We start from the raw sequence: 22,182 nt of genomic DNA on the forward strand, positions 1-22,182 counted from the left end.
GGGCCTCTCACTGTTGTGGCCTCTCCCGCTGCGGAGCACAGGCTCCAGACGCGCAGGCTCAGCGGCCATGGCTCACGGGCCCAGCGGCTCTGCGGCACGTGGGATCCTCCCGGACCGGGGCACGAACCCCTGTCCCCTGCATCGGCAGGCAGACTCTCAACCACTGCGCCACCAGGGAAGCCCTCTGGCGTTCTTTAAAGAAGATGAAATAAGCCCAGAAATACCCTGAACGCTGCTGCAGGAGCAAAACCAAATCGATTTTGGTTATTTTGTTTGGACTACTTCTGTTTACCAGTCATGACTGCGTTCATTCCCATATGGTTTACACAATTATTATGATTGGAATAATTGAATAATTTCTGAGGCATATACTCTTGGGGGGAAAAAAAGAGGAAAATAGCTTAGAAATAAAATGTGGACAGGAAACATCATCTGGTAAATAAAAAATGAGAAAGTTTACAGTGTAGTGAGAATATAATGTTGTGAAGTCTACCCAATATCAAATGTCTAGTAAAACCGGGGAAAGAAAAAATGTAAGTATTATATAGAGGTAGAAAGTCCAACTATGTGCAATTCTTAGTGACTGTCCCAGATGTCTCTGGGAAGAGACAAAAAAGTGACAATGTTTGTGAAGTCTTCATAGAGGCTTTTCCTTGTGCCAAATGGAAGCCCAGGTGTCATGACGACATATGAATTTGCTCTCCTGACTTTTCAGCTCTTTCCCCAACCCTCTTACCCTACCCCCAAACACACACAAACACACAGTAGGTCTTTGTGTATTTAACATGAAAACCGGGGCAGGAGAAGATTGTACGGTAATGGTGTTTTCCTGAAAGGCTGTGAGTTGCACTGGTCTGGAACCAACACACCCGTCACAGTTGTTTCCATGGGCTACTTTCTTCTGTCTAATGTTTGCAGTGAAGGCTTGGTTTGAAAAGACGCATGAATCCTTTTAGCACAACCTTTGTTGGGAAAATGAATTACGAGTGGTTCATTTTATGCTGAGCCTTTTGTCATTGCCATTATAGCTATTCTGTTTATTCACTTGGTGAGAGCCATTCTGAGAGTTGATGAGTGTGTTTCGTGAGAGACTATAAGAGCCCTGCAATTTGTTTTGATTGGTCTCCATTTGGATTCATAGCGAGCAGGTGCCATCGTTTGGAATTGGTTTTGGCAGCAGCTTGGTTATATAAATATTAGATACATGAAACGAAACCTCATTTAAATTATTTTCATCAGTAGGAATAGGGGAGCATTACACTGAATATAAGAGCACCACGGTTTTATTTTTACAGCTTCTGAGCTTACAAATGTGTAACATACCATATGTCTGAACATATGTGTGTATAGGTGGCCTCCTTTGTGCAGATACTCAACATGCAGATCTTTTGCATTTCTTTGAGAGTTTATGCAAATATTCTAAAGAAAGAAATATGAGCCTATGATTTCTTAATAAAACAAATTTTTTCCCATTTGAAAAATATAGGTATTTCTACTTTGGAAAATCTGTCAAGGATTGTTTCCAGTTTGGTGTATTCTTGTTGCTTATATTTAAGCCTTGGAAAATAACCTATCACATTTTTAAGCCTTTGGTTTTTCCTGTCTGTTCTGTTATTGTTGTTTGTTGCCAAAGCCACATTAGAAGAGTATCAAACCCCTTCCAAGTGCACGGGAAGGACTACAATACTTCTTACCTCCCCAGCAAAACTATTTACAAGGCTGACATTTTCCTAAGAATGACTTTCTAGGTTTTCATGAAAACCATATACATTTTTTACAAATTTATTTTTATTTAGGCAAGCGACTGAACAGGGGTTTGTGATCACAGGTGGAATGAACAATCTGGATGTTTGTCTGTAACCCTATAAGTAACATCCTAAGCCTGCTTCTGAGTATATTCTTAAAATGCAAGGTTCAAGATCTCAGAGAACACGCCGGAAAACGTGTTAAATATGCTTCATCCCGCTGGGGCTTTCTTTAAGCTGCCATGGCACCTGCCATCTTCCTCACCCTCTACCTCTCAACCTTGTGTCCCCCCAGAAACTGCTCGGTTTCAGTGTTCCTCATAAATGAAGCTTTCCATGGTCCCTACAGGCTGACTTGGGCAGCTCTTGCTCCAAGAACCCTAGTAAAGCACGTGGCATGTTGTATTGTAGCTGTCCCCATGTCTGTCTCTTCTGCTGATGTGACTTCTTTGAGGAGGAGAATCTGTTTCTGTCTTTATGGCTCCAGGGCCAAGCTCATAGACTGACGTGTACTGTTCAGTGACGTCGATGAATGCATGAAAAAGTGAATTACTTTGCTGGCAGATAAAATGAACTCAGAAGAGCATAATTTAAACAGAAATGATTAACATTAACAGGCAGACATGACCAAGGCCCAAATTGTGTTTTAATTGCTTTCTCTATTGGGAAATGATCTAGGAAATGTTACCATAGATAGCCTGAATGGCGTGAAAACATTTGAATATGGCTAACTTGTGGAAGATCAATTCCCATAGGGCAGGTTGTACTCATGCTGATCAAATGATTAGTGAGTCTCCTCATTCCAAAGAGGATCTGAGGGGAGGCTCTACCCAAGAAACTTGGCGATGGCACCAAACCAGAGAGTCAGCAGGATTCGTGATAGAAAAGAAGTGGACGGGACCCAAGGTCATAGAGAATCAGTAGAAGAGATGGACCGCAAACCAAAGCCTTCAGAGGCCTCTTGCACTGTTCTTCCCATTAGTCCTTGTTGCGTTGCTTCATTGGTGTTTAATGAAGAGGTTGTTTTTATGGGAAGGTCAGTAAGGACTCATGGCTAGCGCCCCCTCGCCTGTTGTATCTATAGGTTGGCCTACTTCGTTGGGTAATTTGGTGATTAGTCATTTCCCCCCTCATTTGGCCTTGCATGAGGGGCAAACTCATCTGTGGCAAATTAAAATACTGACTTCGATGGCCCTAGCTGGGAAATTAGAGGTTGAAAGGGTTGCATCTGACTAACTCGAATATGGCCCCCAAGTATAATATATCTAAAACCTTCGGTAACTGTAGAGTTTTTGTTTTTGTTTTTGTTTTAACACCTTTATTGGAGTGTAATTGCTTTACAATGGTGTGTTAGTTTCTGCTGTATAACAAAGTGAATCAGCTATATATACATACATCCCCATATCTCATCCCTCTAGGGCCTCCCTCCCACCCTCCCTATCCCATCCCTCTAGGTGGTCACAGAGCGCCGAGCTGATCTCCCAGCGCTATGCGGTTGCTTGTCACTAGCTGTCTATTTTACGTTTGGTAGTGTATATATGTCCGTGCCACTCTCTCACTTCGTCCCAGCTTACCCTTCCCCCTCCCCATGTCCTCAAGTCCATTCTTTAGCTGTAGAGTTTTAAGAAGCTCCCCTACCACCTTGTAAACTCAGAAATGCCCTCCAGGTTGAGACTCACTGATGTCGAACAAGTTTTACAGGAAGTAATTATGTAAATTAATATTGTCAGCTAACCTCCTGGTTGCATTTACAAATCGAAAAATGCAATACAATATTTAGTAGACAGTCTTCCAACATTTTGTCAAATAACTAGGAGGGAGAGTGTGGTATGGTAGAATGAGCAGTAGATTTGAAGTCAGACAGCTCTGGATCAAGTCTCAGCCGCACCACCTCTTGACTCGACCCCAGGCAAATTGTCCCAAGTCACAGCCTCACTCCTACGCTTAATGAAGAGGCTGCAGTAGACCCTGGCTACTTTGTAGTGATCTGTTTAAGCTCTTTGGAAGTCCCCAGAGTCATAAAAATAGAAATGTTTGTACCAGATCCTAGCCTGCCTCCCCATCCACATTTTCTTTGGGAACCATGTATCTTGTGCATATCATTAGCTCATATCTGCTTTCCCACATTCATATTTTTATCTCATTTTTGTATCTCATTCTGTAGCCCATCACTGGCCTGTTTGTCCTCAAGGCCATTCCTCACTCTTCTCCTGTTCTGTGTCACAGGGCAGGCATTCCTAGAGGATACATTTCTCGGGCTCCCTGTGTCACGTGGTTTTCAGTAGGCTGGCCCATGGGAGCCATAGACAGGGGTTGCTGGGTAGAGGGGCTGAGGGAGAATCTAGAGCGTATCCCCCTGTCTGTGCCCTGGGTAGTATCCGCAACAGTGACTGTCTTCACCATACCTCCAAATATACCCCCTCCTTCTGTAGTTCCAACCTCTTCCAGTTCACCCTCGCCATGATGTTCCGCAGATCCCTCCAACTTTTGAGGTCTGGTAACACCCCTTCCCTTGGTGTGCCTCTCGCCCTTGGGGTGCCGATGTTAGTCTCTGCATTTCATCACCATCTTTTGCTTAGCTTTTTAACTCACCCGTCACTTTTATAACTAATTCCATGTCTTAAATTCTCTTTCTTTAACATACCCAGAATAGGTTCTGTGTTCCCTCCTGGACCCTAACATCTCTCTTGAAGTGATAAAACATATTCATTGCCCCTACTGCTTAGAGTAGCTTAGATGAACCCAAGCCCTTGAAGCATACTGAAAAAACTGATTCCCCAGACCCACCATGCAGAGGCAGTGATTGAGTTGTTTTGGTGCATGGCCTGAGAACCTGAATTTTCAAAAAGCTCCCCAGGGGTTCTGATGCTCAGCATTGGTAAAGAGAACAGCAAACCAGGCTGAGATGGAGGGGTTTGGGAGTTGCTATATTTCTTCACCACTAAGGGCTTCACTTCTACACACCGGCCTCACAGCGAGAGCCTCAGCAAAATTAAAAATGACTGCATCCCATGGATGTTATAGGACAGTCAATTACAAGTGTCAGAATCACACAAGCTAAACTGAAGAATGCCAAAGGATCCGTTGCAGGCATCCCCATATCTCATCCCTCTAGGGCCTCCCTCCCACCCTCCCTATCCCATCCCTCTAGGTGGTCACAGAGCGCCGAGCTGATCTCCCAGCGCTATGCGGTTGCTTGTCACTAGCTGTCTATTTTACGTTTGGTAGTGTATATATGTCCGTGCCACTCTCTCACTTCGTCCCAGCTTACCCTTCCCCCTCCCCATGTCCTCAAGTCCATTCTTTAGCTGTAGAGTTTTAAGAAGCTCCCCTACCACCTTGTAAACTCAGAAATGCCCTCCAGGTTGAGACTCACTGATGTCGAACAAGTTTTACAGGAAGTAATTATGTAAATTAATATTGTCAGCTAACCTCCTGGTTGCATTTACAAATCGAAAAATGCAATACAATATTTAGTAGACAGTCTTCCAACATTTTGTCAAATAACTAGGAGGGAGAGTGTGGTATGGTAGAATGAGCAGTAGATTTGAAGTCAGACAGCTCTGGATCAAGTCTCAGCCGCACCACCTCTTGACTCGACCCCAGGCAAATTGTCCCAAGTCACAGCCTCACTCCTACGCTTAATGAAGAGGCTGCAGTAGACCCTGGCTACTTTGTAGTGATCTGTTTAAGCTCTTTGGAAGTCCCCAGAGTCATAAAAATAGAAATGTTTGTACCAGATCCTAGCCTGCCTCCCCATCCACATTTTCTTTGGGAACCATGTATCTTGTGCATATCATTAGCTCATATCTGCTTTCCCACATTCATATTTTTATCTCATTTTTGTATCTCATTCTGTAGCCCATCACTGGCCTGTTTGTCCTCAAGGCCATTCCTCACTCTTCTCCTGTTCTGTGTCACAGGGCAGGCATTCCTAGAGGATACATTTCTCGGGCTCCCTGTGTCACGTGGTTTTCAGTAGGCTGGCCCATGGGAGCCATAGACAGGGGTTGCTGGGTAGAGGGGCTGAGGGAGAATCTAGAGCGTATCCCCCTGTCTGTGCCCTGGGTAGTATCCGCAACAGTGACTGTCTTCACCATACCTCCAAATATACCCCCTCCTTCTGTAGTTCCAACCTCTTCCAGTTCACCCTCGCCATGATGTTCCGCAGATCCCTCCAACTTTTGAGGTCTGGTAACACCCCTTCCCTTGGTGTGCCTCTCGCCCTTGGGGTGCCGATGTTAGTCTCTGCATTTCATCACCATCTTTTGCTTAGCTTTTTAACTCACCCGTCACTTTTATAACTAATTCCATGTCTTAAATTCTCTTTCTTTAACATACCCAGAATAGGTTCTGTGTTCCCTCCTGGACCCTAACATCTCTCTTGAAGTGATAAAACATATTCATTGCCCCTACTGCTTAGAGTAGCTTAGATGAACCCAAGCCCTTGAAGCATACTGAAAAAACTGATTCCCCAGACCCACCATGCAGAGGCAGTGATTGAGTTGTTTTGGTGCATGGCCTGAGAACCTGAATTTTCAAAAAGCTCCCCAGGGGTTCTGATGCTCAGCATTGGTAAAGAGAACAGCAAACCAGGCTGAGATGGAGGGGTTTGGGAGTTGCTATATTTCTTCACCACTAAGGGCTTCACTTCTACACACCGGCCTCACAGCGAGAGCCTCAGCAAAATTAAAAATGACTGCATCCCATGGATGTTATAGGACAGTCAATTACAAGTGTCAGAATCACACAAGCTAAACTGAAGAATGCCAAAGGATCCGTTGCAGGATTAAATGGCATCTTTTTTGTGACAGCATCTCACACGTAGTTGTTGCTCAATAAATGATGGTCTTTCCTTCCCTCAAATTGAATGAAAGCATAGAAAGGTAGCAGGCTCTGAAATAGTATAAATTATTTATTCCTTATGCTAACAGAATCCAGATACCAAATACCAGAAAGGATAGATAAGCCATCATCAACAAGTCAAAAAAAATTTCATTGCTTGGCATGTATTATTGTTAGCTGAGCTGGTGTTTCAACAGTCTAATCATATGACACTATAACTTGGCTCTGTTTAATGTCAGAAATAGTTTAAGAAAATAAGTTCTAACAGGGCGTCTCGTGTCAGATTACATATTAACACATCTCCTAAGGAGACCTGAGTCTTATGAGTGTGCCCTTACTTGGCCATTAGAATTTCTGCATTCCAGGCTCTTGCCAGAGACTATAATTGTGAGTGGTCCCCTGTCCAGTTCCTATCAAAAGGTTGGTCACGAGAAATAATTTTCAGAGAGCACTGCCTGAAGGATGTGAAGTCTGTTTATTCCTCAGCTAGAGAGCCTACATATTATTCATGGTTTAAGTCATCAGATCTCCGTTTAACAGCTTCTTGTCAGTTTCCCTTTGCTGGGCAGGATTGATGAAAAAAGACACATCTGTCGTTATGGAATTTTTGACCTATGTGTTCAAAGGGAAAACTCTCATAGGTTTCTAGACAGAGAAAACCAATAAGTTACCAAGACAGAAGCATCAGACTAGCGTGAAACTACTCATCTGTAAGCCAGGAAGCAAGAAGACAGCAGTGACATAGCAATAGGGAGATGAAAGAAAGGGCTGGGAGCCAAGAATCCAAGAGATCTAGTTATACATGGGGACAAAGGAGAGACATTTCTGGACATGGAATGACACAGAGCAGACCATCCATGCGTCACTTCTGAGGAACTACTTGAGAAGTTGTTCCAACTGAATGAAAATTGAGTCAGAACAAAGGTGTTCGGATAGGAGGAGATGAAGAGTCAGAGAAACAGTGATGAGCAATGAACCTTGTAAAACTTGTGGTCAAGTCTAAATAAATGTTAATAATATGACTGTGAACTATAAATTGTTCCTTAAGAAGAGCTGTGTCAACTAAGAGGAGCTATTTAGTGGTTCAAAATGGAGCAGTCATTGAGAGAGTAAAGATATTCCATATATCTCCTCTTTGGGGGGAGGAAGAGAACAGATGTCATGGGTTGGGCTCTCTAGAAGCAGGCGCTGGGACAGAGTTCTGGGTGCAAGATGTTTTTAGGGGTCCAAAAAAACGTATATTGAAGCCCTAACCCCCAGTACCTGTGAAACATTGGGACTTCATTTGGAAATAGAGTCTTTGCAGATGTAATGAAGTTAAGGTGATGTCATTGGGTGGGTCCTAATCCAGTAGGACTGGTGTCCATATAAGAGGAGGAAAATGCCATGTGAAGGCAGACAACAGAGGCGGAGACTGGAGTGATGCAGCTGCATGCAAAGGAACGCCCAGGATCAACGGCCACCACCATGCAGCTAGGAAGAGGGCAGGAAGGATGCAGTCCAGAGCCTGGGGGGGAGCAGGGCCCTGCTGACACCTTGATTTTGGACTTTCAGCCTCCATGACTGTGAGAGGATGAATCTCTGTCGTTTTAAGCCACGCAGTTTGGAGAGTGATACAGCCTGTGAAAGGAGGGGTGGGGGGGGAAAGCACGGTCAGGCAAGCAGAGGAAGAAGTCAGACTTCCATGTAGGACCCACAAAGCCGGGGCCAACTCAGTGGGGAGCTGCCCCATCATTCAGTCACAGGCTGTGTGCAGCCCCAGCGAGGCCAGGGGCCTGCGAGAGGAGGCTCCCTGCAGAGGCAGACCCTGGAAGGGCTGGCAGCCGGAGGCGTATGCTGACCACACTCTTAGCGGTGAGCAACCTGCCCTCCTTGAGGGGAGATCTGGGTGGCACAGGCCTGCGTCTAGCACAGTAGACCATAGGAAAAATGCCTGGGTAGTGGGATGGCATAAAGTCATTTTATTATTATTTTTTTTTTTTTACTAGAAATGTATAGACTCTTAATGGTTTAAAAATAGAAAGATAATTATGAGCAAAATATATGTGGAATAAAAAATTTCAATTAATGGGAAAAAATAGAATTGTAAATTTTATTAACCCAGCAAGAAAGGAATGGATAAAAATAAATGCAGGAATCCTAACTATAATTAATAGTTAACAAATATGATGCAAGTAAACCAAATATAATCCAATCACAATAGATGTGAATTTGTTAAGTCCCCTTTCAAATGACAAAGACTCTTAGATTGGTTGAAAAAAAAAATCCAGTTTTAAGCTATTTGTCAGGAACACGGCTGAAACCAAATGACAATAACTAAAAAAGCTGAAGATAAAAAAATGGACAAGAAGATGCCAAGCATGTGCAAATAAAAGGAAGGAAGTGAGGATATTAGCATCAGGATGGAATCCAAGACCAAAATTATTAAATAAGAAAAAAAGATACTTTTGCAGATAAAGAGTACAGTTCACAAGGACACTATTATACATATATCCTTTGTACATGGCCAGCATAGTTATGGAAATTTTAAGGCAAAAAATAAAAAGTAGAAATACAGGAGACTATGATTAACCTATAACCATATCAGAGAATTTTACTGTATTTTTTCATAATTTGACAAAAGTAGACAATGTTATAAGGTGGTAATAATATAGTGTTTTTCCACCCTAGAAACAGGGCACAGGCACGTTTTTCTCATGTGTCTACGGAACACTTACAAAAAATTGTTTCTATGGCCATAGGTAAAAACTTGAATTTGAGTGGGAGGGGAAATTTTACTTATCCCATATTTTGATCCCAGTGCAATAAGCAAGAATATGGCAATGAATGAAAAGATTAATAATTAAAATATAAATGCTTAACATTAAGAAACTCTCTTATAGATGATTCCTGGATCAAATTGAAAATCAAGTCCAAAATTAAAAATTATTTGGAAATTAACTAAACAGAATACTTCACATCAAAATTTATGAGGAAATCATTAATATATTCAGGAATACTTTGTAGCCTAAGTGATTTTAATACTATCTTTTTAAAAGAGTGAAAATAAACTAAGTAGTGCATCTAAGAAATCCTTTAAACCCCAAAGAAAGAAGATATTAAAAGCTAAAATTAATGGAAATGGCCACAAAAACAAATAATAGAAAAGGGAAGTCTGACTAACAAAAATACATATTTATAACATATATATGCAACATATAATACATATACATTTTATGTCTATACACACACACACACACACACACACACATATGCATACATGGACACACACACACCCCATCAGGAATAAGGAAAAAGACATTACCTGGATCCCAAAAGAATCGAAAGAATTCAGTAACAAAATATTATGTGTTAACTTTATGACAATAAATTTAAAAATCTAAAGGAAATCGATGGCTTTCTAACAGAATATAAATTATGAAAATTTGATTCAAAGAAAGGTTGTAAATTCCAAGAAATGAATAATCCCAAAAAACTAAGTGCATATAAAGAGCCATCCAATTTTATGAAAAGTATTAATTTTTTAATACCAAAACCTGATAAAGATGGGAGAAAAATCATTCAATTTCAATTATGAAAATACCCTTTTAAAAATGGTAGCAAATCAAATCCAAGTTAGGGTTTTTCTAGAAATATATAATTTTTCATTGTGAAATTTCTCAATGTTATATATTTGGCACAGTAGAATAAAGGAGAACAATTATGATTATATCAACTGATGCTGAAAATGCATTTGACATAGCTCAGTAGACATTCCTAATAAAAAGTAAAGTACAACATAGCAGAAAGAAGCTACTATGCTACCAAACAAACAAGAACATTATAGAGGATGGTGACTACTGTAGGATTACAATATAAATATCAAGCACTACTACTATTACTCAACTGCTATTATTCAACATTTATTTGGAAGTTCAGTGAATGTAATAGGAAAAGAAACAGAAGTGAGATGTATAAATATTGCAGGTAGTGTGATTGAGACTCTGCCTAAAATCTTTTAAAATTCTGTAAGAGGATTTGATTAAATGACTGGGTGAAAGACAATAGATGAAACCCAATCATTTTCTTTCAGTGAGTTAATAACCAGTTAGAAATGCAAATAGAAAAATCCCTATTTAAAAGCATGACAAACTAAAGTATCTGGGAATGAATTTAGTAAGACATAAGACAAAAACAAAAAATATGGTTGTAGTAAAAGATATAAAATAACATTTGAAGAAATAGAGAACTATACCCTGATTTGAATAAGAAAACTTAAAATTCCAAAGATATTAACGCTTCCCAAAGTAGTATATAAATTTAATATAATTCTAGTCAGAATTCCAACTTGGCAGGGGGCTGGTGGGGTGGGCGTGTTTTCAGGTTAAGCAGTGTGATTTTCAAGTCCATATAAAAATAGAAACTTGGAAGAGAAATAGTGTGGGGAACTTGTAGCAGCAGCATGTTACTGCATTTAAGACAGCATATTAGCTTAGAAATCAACAAGTCAGTCTTTGGAACAGAGAGCCTAGAAATACACTGAGGTATATAGGAAAACTTAATATTTGCTAAAGGAGGCATGAAGGCATGACCTTCCAGTAAGAAGATAGATTATAATGTAAATGACGTCTCCATCTGGGAGACGATGAGGTTAGATTCCATTTGAAGCAAAGATCTAATGTTAAAAATGAGCTATAAAGGTATTTGAAGAAAATACAGGAGAATACATGTAGTGTAACATCAGGCTTGGGAGAACTCTCCCAAGTAAGACAGTAAATCCACAGTCCATCTAGGAAAAATTAGTAGATTTGACTATGTAAATATTTTAAATGTCTACCTGACAAGACACCATACACAGAGCCAAAAGATGAACAACAGCTTGCAGCTCATACGACAGGGTTAATGTTTAATATACCAGGAGATCTTACAGATTGATTATAAAAGAAAAAAAAGATAAACAGCACAGTATAAAAATAAGCAAAAGGAAATGAACTGAAAATGTACATCACCAGTAAACCTGTGAAGAGGATAGGCCCCGTTAGTGGTAAGAGACTGTGAATTAAAATGACTGAGGTGTCATTCTCTGCCCATTAGATTGGCAAACGTTTTAAAGATGGCGAACATCCAGTGCTGATTAGTATGTCATTAAGCAGGTACTCATTATGCACTGTGGGACTCACTGCTTCACCCTTTTTACAGAAAAGAATGTAACAAAGGTCCTTCAAATACTTAATGCACTTATCAACTTTGGATCAATTTCCAGGATTCTTTCCCACAGAAATAAAAGTACTAGAACATTAGAGATGTTTATGTAAGTCTGTTTATTCCTTCTCTGGTTACAGTAGCCAAACCTGGAAACAGTCTGCATGTTTGTCCAGGAGGGAGTGATTGCTTAAATGATGGTGTATCCATTTTGTGGAATATGGTACAATTATTTTTTTTAAAGGTTACACTATAGGATTCCATTTGTAACTTTTTTTTTTTTTTTTTTTTTGGTTGCGCCGGGTCTCAGTTGCGGCAGGCAGGCTCCTCTTAGTTGTGGCTCGTGGGCTTCTTAGTTGCAGCTCACTGACTCCTTAGTTGTGGCATGCAAACTCTTAGCTGCGGGATGCAGGCGGGATCTAGTTCCCTGATCAGGGATTGAACCCAGGCCCTCTGCATTGGGAGCGCGGAGTTTTAACCACTGCGCCGCCAGGGAAGCCCTGATACAGTTATTTTTAAGTGAGAGAGATATATAAATAGAAGTGGCTGAAATAAGTGTGTGCGTGTGTGTGTGTAAGCATAGGAAAGATTTTGGAAGGATAGTCAACAAACTGTTACCATTGGTTATCTCATTGGGGAGATACTGATGGGACCTTATTCATTTTTACTTTAAACTGTATTTTTAAAATTGGTTACCATAAGCAAGTATCTCTTGTATAAGAACATAATTATAGGGCAGAAAGGTTTGTTGAACTGTCTTTGAAGTTGTGTTATTGAAACAACCTTCATGAAAATCACAGTTGATTTGTCACAGGGATAATATTGCAAAATTAGCCACACATCACGTGGGTTCTCTTTTATGAAGACCCACAGGAGAAATTTCCACTGCAGCCTCAATCCCCAATGTGGTTCATTTGAGCAACTGACTTGTTTTTATCTTATGAACATTGGGCGTTTATGTAACTGATTATTTCTTCCTCTGCTGTGACCGCTAGGAATCTCAGAGTCCAGCTGGAGACTGACCAGGGTATTCAACAACTATACAGGATTACATGGCTCACATTCTGTGCACAGCCCATACTGCTGGCACCATCTTGTTCCTCACCTTTATCTTCCCTTTATTTATACACACACTTCTTCATTTTAGTTTTAACTGATGGCATTGTGTGTATCCCTATAGCCACCTCTCATCTCTTCTGGGAGATGAAATAGAGGTATGAATAAATAATGAATAGTGATTTCTATTTTAACAGGAACCTGGGAAGGAAAACAGTCTCAACAATGAATAGGCCACTCATCACGACCAATTACAGATGACTTGCCATTTCATTGACAAAGGTAAGGCAGTGCAGTCTATGTTTTTAATTAATTCAAACGGACTCATTATAAGCCCTTACTCTTTTCTTTTATATTTACAAATACTCTAAATCATGTATCTAGTTCATGGCCTTTAACTTTGACATTATCAAATTGAAAACAAACAGCAAGCAAATAGAAACAGGAAATTTTGTGGATGTTGGCATGCCAAAAGGGGCAGAACCCAGGAGATGTGGTCTCTGCTATTAATTACTGTGTATGGCTAAATGTTTGACTAACATTAGTGTTTTCCTCATTTTTAAATGTAGCAGTGCTCACTGCAGAATACTTGGAGAATATAGCAAAATATTAACATGATAACCCAGAGCATTCACAATCCCATCATCTGTAGATAATTACCAGTACTTCTGTGAACTTCTTTCCTCCTTCCTTTTTGCATATGTAGAAATATATATGATTATAATGTTTTTAAAAGCAATGTTTTTAATCCATACTTACCTTGGCTCCCATAGTTATAAATGATGTACCTTAACGAGTGCAGAACATAGCAAGTCTAGGAAGAGACAGTAATTGTCACTGTGACCATTTTAATAGCCATTTGCAGTTGACCAGAGCATCCCCAAGCATCTCATTTGCCTCTCCTACATGGATGTCCTGGTGAATTAAGTCCGTGTGACCTTTGTTAAACATCATCCTACAGAGACAAACAAACAAAAACCTTTGAATCCAGGTGATATCTCATGGTCTGCTTTTAACATTATTATCTGCTTTGTGCTGCTTAAAGGGAATTGTTTTTTTAAATATATTAAGTTTACCCACTTTTCTACTGTCTAGTCAGGAGTGATTTACAAAGTAATAAAAACAGACTCATCATCCGTCCTTCATTCATGCCAGTTTGTCAACCCCTCATTAAGACTGTATTTTCAAGCCCTTTCAGCATTGCTCTTGAAGTTTTTCGGTTTTAGAAGCTGCAAAGGCTTAGAAGTGAAATTACTGAAATGGCATTCTTTAGGGAAGTCTTCATTCTGTGGGCTCTATCAGACAGCTGAAGATTAGGAAAATCCTACTCTTCCTTATTCGTGGTAGTACATACTAAACTGCACAAACATACTCTAATACAGAAATAGGGATCACATATCAGATAACTCCTTATATATTCTTATAGTGATTATGCAATTTGAGCTTTCCAGGGGAATGATGCAGGGTTGGGCTTTCGTTTTTACCCTGAGCCTGATATTGTAAAACCTTTCAAATATTCCAATTCCACTAATATATTATTCAAAACTCATATTATGAAGTAACTAGAAAAATCAATTATTCTTTAAATAAATTAAGCAGATACAGTGTGGGAAGCAGTAGTGTATGAAACATCTGTCCTTGAAAACTTCGTATTCAAATACGGACAGATTGAATGGAGACAAATGGAACTGAAAGTTTATCTAAGAGAATGCTTGGATTGGTGGGCAGTCATAGGTCTGGGGAGGTTGGCTTGCCATGGTCCATTCTTTCATTTTCTTGGGTGGTTTTTAGTCACATCCAGCTCATGGCAGTCATTTAGTTCCAGTACAGAGAAATGGCTGGCAGATCCTTAGGCCCAAGATTTAAAATGTGCTTCAAAGGCTTATGAGAAAGTCAGAAGTTTTCTCCTCCATGGTGTATAGAATGCTCTTGATTGCAATTTAAGATAAGACCCTTAAATATCATGGCACCCTGAGATATGTAGTTAGCCTTGTTTACCACATAGGTAACTGGTTTTAAGAAATCAGATGCATTAGAAAAAGTAAAAACCTTATTATTCAAAGATGAGAGGAGCACATGTTTAAACATCTGATACCTCCCAAAGAAAGATAAAATTTTATCTAAAAGCATTGGAAGAAATCACAAAAATAGTCAATAGTTTTAAGTATGAAAAATGTAAAACTTCTCCATGTCATAATTATAAAACAAATTAAAAGACAGCAGCATGGAAGATACCAATAATGTGCTTGTGAACAGATTAATAACCTTAATACATAAAAATCAATAAGGAAACCACTAATATTACTAGCCATGATAGGTAAAAAAATCAATACCCAAGACCCCAGTAGATCAGTGGGCAAAATAATAGAAAAGTTGAAAGAAGAAATACAAAGACCCCCAAAAAGATACGCAAACAATGTTAACCTTCGCTAATAATTTTCAAGGATGCAAATTAAAATCAGGGGGTGCTTCCTTTCACCTGTCAGATTAGCAAAGATAGTTAAAATGATAATAGTCATTGCTAAGCATGTAATGAAACCAGCTCCCACTCATTGCTGATAGTGTGAACGGGTGTATTCTTCTTGGAAAGAAATTTGGCAATATGTGGTAAGAGCTTTCGATTTTTTAGTGACCTAGTAATTCTAGGAAACTAGTGCAAGAAAACATTGAAGGTGGACAAAGGTAGAAGCACACAATCATTACTGTTGCATTATTTGTAGAAACAAAACCCCTGATCCACCTCAGCTGTCCTTCAATGTTGGCATTGTTAACTAAAGTATTAACGCGCAATTGTGTTCACCCAGTGGTGTCTCTTGCAACTAGAAAAGATTATTCTTACATTGAGAGTTTTATAATCAAATGGGAAAATGCTTATTACATAAGTGTTCAGTGAAAAGTGCTGTATTAAGATAGTATCATAATATTTTTAGTATGAAAGTGCATGGAACAAAAGGTGGAAACAAACATACCAAAATGTGAATAGTGGAGTTGCCCAAGGGCAGTAGAACTGGGTAATGTTTTTGTTCTGATTCATGTTTTTGGTACTTTCCAGATATTTTTACAGGAAGCATATATAACCAGAAGAATAGGGGAAAGAAATTAATTTTTTAAGGCTTTGTAGAAAGAAACTTATACACATATGATCTGGGCTTGGACTTCCATGGCCTCTTTCTTAGAGCATACGGAGTAAAATATGCTGCCAAAATGATTTATATGTAAAGCTTTACTTTGGAAAGACTGGGGAACACAGAAATTTTTTTTAGTATTCTGAGAACTCTCTTCCTTTCTTGGAGACAACAGCATAACAACAAAAATGTAATTAACCAAAACAGGTAACAGTATTATTAGCATATTGTATTTCAGAGTAGAATATCTAAATTCAAATCGGTACAATTTTCTCTTGTAGATGTCGTCTGCTGCTGAGAATGGAGATGCAGCACCTGGGAAACAAAACGAAGAAAAAACCTATAAAAAGGTGAGTGAGTGTGTTATCTTCTTTTTTCAGCTCAAAAAGAGGAACACTTTTATTGCTTAGAATGCTAATATTGCGATAAGCCTTTTCTTCCTCCAAAGCATTTGTATGTAAGTTACCGCCTTAGTTTCGTATTTCTGTAACAAATTACCACAAAGTTATGGCTTAAACAACATAAATGTATTTTCTTACAGTTCTGTAGGTCACAGGTCTGGCATGGGTCTCACTAGGTCAAGATCCAGGTGTCTACGGGGCTGCATTCTTTTCTGGAGGCTCCAGGGAAGAGTTCGTTTCCTTGTCTTTTCCAGCTTCTTGAGGCTGCCTGCATTGTCTATATCATGATTTCTTTCCGACTTCAGAGCCAGCAAAGGCCAGTTGAGGCTTTATCAGGCCCTATCACTCTGACACTTGGATGCTTGTGATTACACTGAGCCCTCCTGGATAATCCAGAATAATCCCTTTATTTTAAAGTCATCTGACTAGCAACCTTAATTTCTTCTCCACCCTTACTCCTCATTGTCACATAATGTAGCATATTCACAGATTCCAAGGATTTGAACATGGACATCTTTGGAGTGCCATTTTTCTGCCCACCACAGTTACCGTGATACAGAACACTGACAGAGGATAGTTACTTGAAAACCCTTTTTTTTCCTAAGAAGAAGGCTCTTATTTGTGTGCAGTGTTCTTTGTTCACTCTGTGAATCTTTTTATTGACTTGCTACTTGCCACCATAATTTTAAACATTTTCTACCTTTAAAGAAGATTTTTAGCCTGGAATTGCATCTCACCCCTTTCTAAGCCTCTCAGATTCCATGTCTTCAGCCCATTTCACAAAAACCTCTTTCTAGACTTCCCAGAGTATCTTGCCTGACCACTCTTTGACTTCGCTAAATTCTTGGTCCCTAGCAACCAAGTTAATGTTCAGAAGCATTACTGGGTAATATATGTTCCCAAGCCCTGCTCTTCCTGATTTTAAATGGACTGTACATTTTAGCTTGTTAGCTTTTAAAAGACCTTGTCCTCCTCCTCTCTGGGGAGTAGAAGGTTTGTGTATTGAAGCTTTAATATACCTTAACATTTCCTTTTGCCTTTTACTCTGTAATGGATAGCTAGCAAGAAGTTTTGTCATACAGTCACATGAGCCATGTGATCTGCCCACAGATTTAGGTCATGGAACTAACATGATGTATTTCCTGTTCCATTTTCATGTGGAATAACATGCCCTTTTTCCTGGTATATCTTTTCTTCTGACTTTTCTACTCAGCCAAACCTAGAAGTATAAACAGAGAACTTGCCATCCAAAGAGGTGATGTGTTTGGGGAAGAGTAGGTTAATTCACAAGCTCACAAGTGTCATGTTACAGCCTCTAAAATTTGTCAATGTGAACAGAGGCAGCAATACGTTGTTATTTATTTTCAGACACAGGTGGAAAACAAAATCCTACCTCATTTACCCAAGACTCTTTGTAAATTCAGTCATACATGGGACCAACACAGAGATGGTCAAACTGCCAGCCTGGCATTACTTCAGAGCAGTTTCAGGCAGTTTTCTCAGTCAGCATCAAGATGCATTGTGATTCTTGATTGTGTTCTGATTTACAGGAGCTCTTTAGTAATGCAAAAGTAATAGAAGGCATGTGACCATGCGATCTTGGAGTTTACTAAGTGTGTCTTGCTCAAGAATTAGTAAAATAGGTTTTCAGTGATATTATAGGTATGATTCTATGATGAATGTCCTTAACAGGGTATCTGACTCAGCAATGTTGGGAAGGTTATAAAAGCTAAAAATCATATTGTGTGATAGCAAATAATTCTGAAAAATAAAGAGAAGATGCAGGAAACTTAAGAGGACCAAAAAAAATCAATGATTTTTTTTTTTTTTAATGTGTGATGGCATAGGGACCTTTTTGATGACCTCTGATTTTAAAAGGAAGGTTAGCAAGGGAAGAGGAGGACCCTCTCTGTAAGAAAAGCACGAAGACACAGCATAGTGCCTAGAACTTTAGCCCTCAGTGAATATGGTGTTATTATGCAAAGCAGGAAGAAGGGATCACTTAGAGAAAGTGTTGCTTTGCCAACAGGTTAACAGCTTAGCTGATCTATTCAACTGAATTCTCCCCCATTAAGCAAAAGGTCTTTTTTTTTTTTTTTTTTAACATCTTTATTGGAGTATAATTGCTTTACAATGGTGTGTTAGTTTCTGCTTTATAACAAAGTGAATCAGTTATACATATACATATGTTCCCATATCTCCTCCCTCTTGTGTCTCCCTCCCTCCCACCCTCCCTATCCCACCCCTCCAGGCGGTCACAAAGCACGGAGCTGATCTCCCTGTGCTATGCGGCTGCTTCCCACTAGCTATCTCTTTTACGTTTGGTAGTGTATATATGTCCATGCCACTCTCTCACTTTGTCCCAGCTTACCCTTTCCCCTCCCCATATCCTCAAGTCCATTCTCTAGTAGGTCTGTGTTTTTATTCCTGTCTTACCCCTAGGTTCTTCATGACATTTTTTTTTCTTAAATTCCATATATACGTGTTAGCATACGGTATTTGTCTTTCTCTTTCTGACTTACTTCACTCTGTATGACAGACTCTATGGGTGTTAATGGTGGTGTTAGCAGTGGTGATAGTAAGAGTTACATTAGCTACTGCAGATGTGTTTGTCTCTAGGCCCAGCTGAACCATGTCCCAGATGAAAGAACTTGAAGCTAGAATAGGGAAACCACTGAGTGTGAGCTTTGAAAAATCGGGAGAATGGAAGGCTTATCAAAAGGCAGGAGATGAGCAAATATCATCCCTATTTTCAAAAATCAGGAAAAGGTACATTCTGGAAACCAGATGTGAGACTGTTCCTCGGCATAATTTGAGCATGGGTTAGTAAACATATAGCTGTGTACATTTAGAGAAGAAACACATGTCTTTGACAAACCTGCAGAGGTTCATAAAGATAGAGTTTATGTCAAATTAACTGCATTTCCTATTATGAAAGAATCATTAAATTGGTCGCAGATACGGAGAATTCTCAAGTTTAGTGGATCTTGATTTAAAGGTACCTGGAATATTCTTGTCTCTACTGACATGACGCGAGTTGACCCTGTGTAGCTTCATAGCTTTTACCCATGACCTTCATGAAGACATCAAATTCATACTTTGCAAATGTGCAGATGACAGAAAACTGGGAATGATAACAGATTAGGTGGGTGCCATCAAGGCTTATCATTAACTGTTTCATTTCATTAATTATTCATTAACTATTGTCCCTTGCATTTCATTAACTATTGTCCCTTTTACAAATACTTTGAAATTAACTTTCTTTCCCAACCCTGAAGCCCTGACCATGGGGTATATGCTCCTTTTTAATGAGGAGTTTGATGAGCAATTGGATTTTACCTGTGACTGAAGCCAACCCAGGTTGAGAACGCTCTGATCTTGGGTGCTAGGCCTGAGAAGGTTATCAAGGGAGTTTATAAGGAACTTAACGGTTGAGTGGGAGAGCCGAGACATGAAAACAGTTTTAGAACACAGTAGTCTATAACAAGGGTTCAAAAGAGGAGAAATCAATACGGGTTAGAGTTGATGAGCGGGTTTAGGCTTTCTGTGTCAAGATTCATTGGGCAGCTGCCAGCAACACTCAGCATGGTGAGTGCTGTGATGTCCACGTGTTTTTAGGGAGCGCTCAGAGTTCATGGAACACTGTTATGCTCTCTGAGTTTCAATTATTTGCATGTGATTGTTGAGGCTCTGGCTGCTTTTTGTTCTTCCAGTTGACCATTTCTCTAATGCATTATCTGTTCCTGACAAGCCCAGGAAGAGTAGCTGAAATCAGTTGCGAAGGTTAATGTCTTCAGCTAATGGCTGGGATAAGAATTCTGATTTTAGCTGCTTAGAACAAACATGACGCCCATGAAGACAGGCATTGAGGGCTGCCTGGCTTCGTTACAGAGCGTAGTATTTCTGTTCTCAGTTCATTTACTGGGTGTCTTCCACAAGAATTGTAAACGCAGAGGCTTTAAGGGGCCAGGCAGGTAACAAGGGAGTAAAACAAGCAGGGGGAAGGTGGTAAACAGGAGAATACACTCCTTTTATAAAGGGGACAGGTGGCCTTAAACACTAGCTAATAGAGCTTTGCATGAGTCCTCACCCAGGGTTGCCAGATAACTGATTTTTCAAGAAACCAAAAATGTAGATTCTGATGTAAAATCTCCTAATTGTTAAAGACTGGCAACTGATTCAAAATTGTTCAGAAATACACTCTGGAAGAAAGACTGTACATAGTGGAAGATAACAAAGACGCCGGCCCCTTCCCCAAATGATTCTCCTTTTAAAAACTTTCATGGTCTAGCAGAATGTTGAGGTTAGTTTTTGGACGGGAGTCCACCATGTCCCCAGGTGCTGGCCTCCTGAATAAAGCAACCTTTCCGTTCTTACCAAAAAAAAAAAAAAAAAAAAAAAAAAAAAACTCTCTGGAAAAAGCAACACACTGTATCAATCATATCTGGTCCTCACATGGTGGCCAGTTTGCAGTCTCTGCACTCTTTGGGTAGAGAAGTGAGATAGGGGAGGAAGATGCAAAAGATATGCGTGTGAAGCCTGGTCTCTGCTTCCTATATCCATACAATTTACTTAAGAGAAAAAAATAGATAGGAGGCCCATGTGAAAAAAATAACAACTCAAAGTGGTATGAAGTGCCAAGACAAGTGGCATTTCACTTAATCCTCTAGCAAGTCCTGACAAGCCCAAAGTTCCCTACAGTCTTCTGGGGAAAAGTCCTTTTCTTGGACTTGTTTGTTAGCAGAACATTTTGCTGGGATAAAAAGTTCTTACATGCCTCATTGCTTTTTGTCATGGCAGAAAATGCCACTCATTCGACGACGGTGCCTTGACTAACCGAGTCATTTGTCTCAATGACGGGGAATCCGATGGGCACAGACACAGAATCAGGGATGAACGTGATTTGTTGGAGGGACAGTTGAGTCTGACCTAGACAAAACTACGTGTGTCATTGTTTGGGGAAAGCAGAGACAATTTCAGAAGTATGGGCTGGCTCTAAGTGACAGCTAGCTTTGAGTGCTGGTTGAAGGAGTTTGGATTTCATGTTCTGAGCCAACACTGTCCATTAGAACTCTTGGCAATGACGGAAATGTTCTATAATCTGTACTAATACAGTAGCTACAAGCTGTGTGTGGCTCTTGGGCACTTGAAATGTGACCCATGTGTCTGAGGAAGGAATTTTTTTTTATTTTTTATTTTTTTGCGGTACGCGGGCCTCTCACCGTTGTGGCCTCTCCCGTTGCGGAGCAACAGGTTCTGGACGCGCAGGCTCAGCGGCCATGGCTCACGGGTGCAGCCGCTCCGCGGCATGTGGGATCTTCCCGGACGAGGGCACGAACCCGTGTCCCCTGCATCGGCAGGCGGACTCTCAACCACTGCGCCACCAGGGAAGCCCTGAGGAAGGAATTTTTCATTTTAATTTTAGTTAAATAAGCACATGTGGCTAACACCTACCACGTTGGACAGCGCAGCTCTAGGCAGTGAGGTACCATGACACTGGTTCGGAGGTCAGTGACATGATGAAATGACAGTCTAAACCATGATGAAGGGTGACCTGAAAGTTTCCAATCAGAGTAACTACTAGAAATTTTCTGCCATTGATGGGACTAGAGAAGTTTGAAGAAGAGATGTTTTTTAACAAGGTGATAAGGAAGGAAGGAAGCAGAAAGCGGGACATCAGTTCACTTTAAGAATGGTTTAAACTCGAGTTAAAATACCAATGCCAGGGCTTCCCTGGTGGCGCGGTGCTTGGGAGTCCGCCTGCCGATGCAGGAGACGCGGGTTCGTGCCCCGTTTCGGGAGGATCCCGCATGCCGCGGAGCGGCTGGG

At 40.2% G+C, this 22,182-nt stretch overlaps 1 protein-coding gene across 2 annotated transcripts in view; it reads left to right on the top strand.

Annotated features, from left to right (window-relative positions):
• PIP5K1B (phosphatidylinositol-4-phosphate 5-kinase type 1 beta) overlaps window positions 1–22,182 on the top strand; it is a 337,996-nt gene that overhangs the window by 97,068 nt on the left and 218,746 nt on the right. For both annotated transcript variants that reach the window (XM_007466769.1, XM_007466770.1), the window contains 2 exons: window positions 13,025–13,109; window positions 16,234–16,302. In XM_007466769.1, the coding sequence (XP_007466831.1) occupies window positions 16,234–16,302 (69 nt within the window). In that variant the 5' untranslated portion in view covers window positions 13,025–13,109. The remainder of the gene's footprint in view (window positions 1–13,024; window positions 13,110–16,233; window positions 16,303–22,182) is intronic.

Source organism: Lipotes vexillifer, unplaced genomic scaffold (assembly GCF_000442215.2).
Source record: "Lipotes vexillifer unplaced genomic scaffold, Lipotes_vexillifer_v1.1 scaffold948, whole genome shotgun sequence".
In the NCBI taxonomy this organism is placed as follows: Eukaryota; Metazoa; Chordata; class Mammalia; order Artiodactyla; family Lipotidae; genus Lipotes; species Lipotes vexillifer.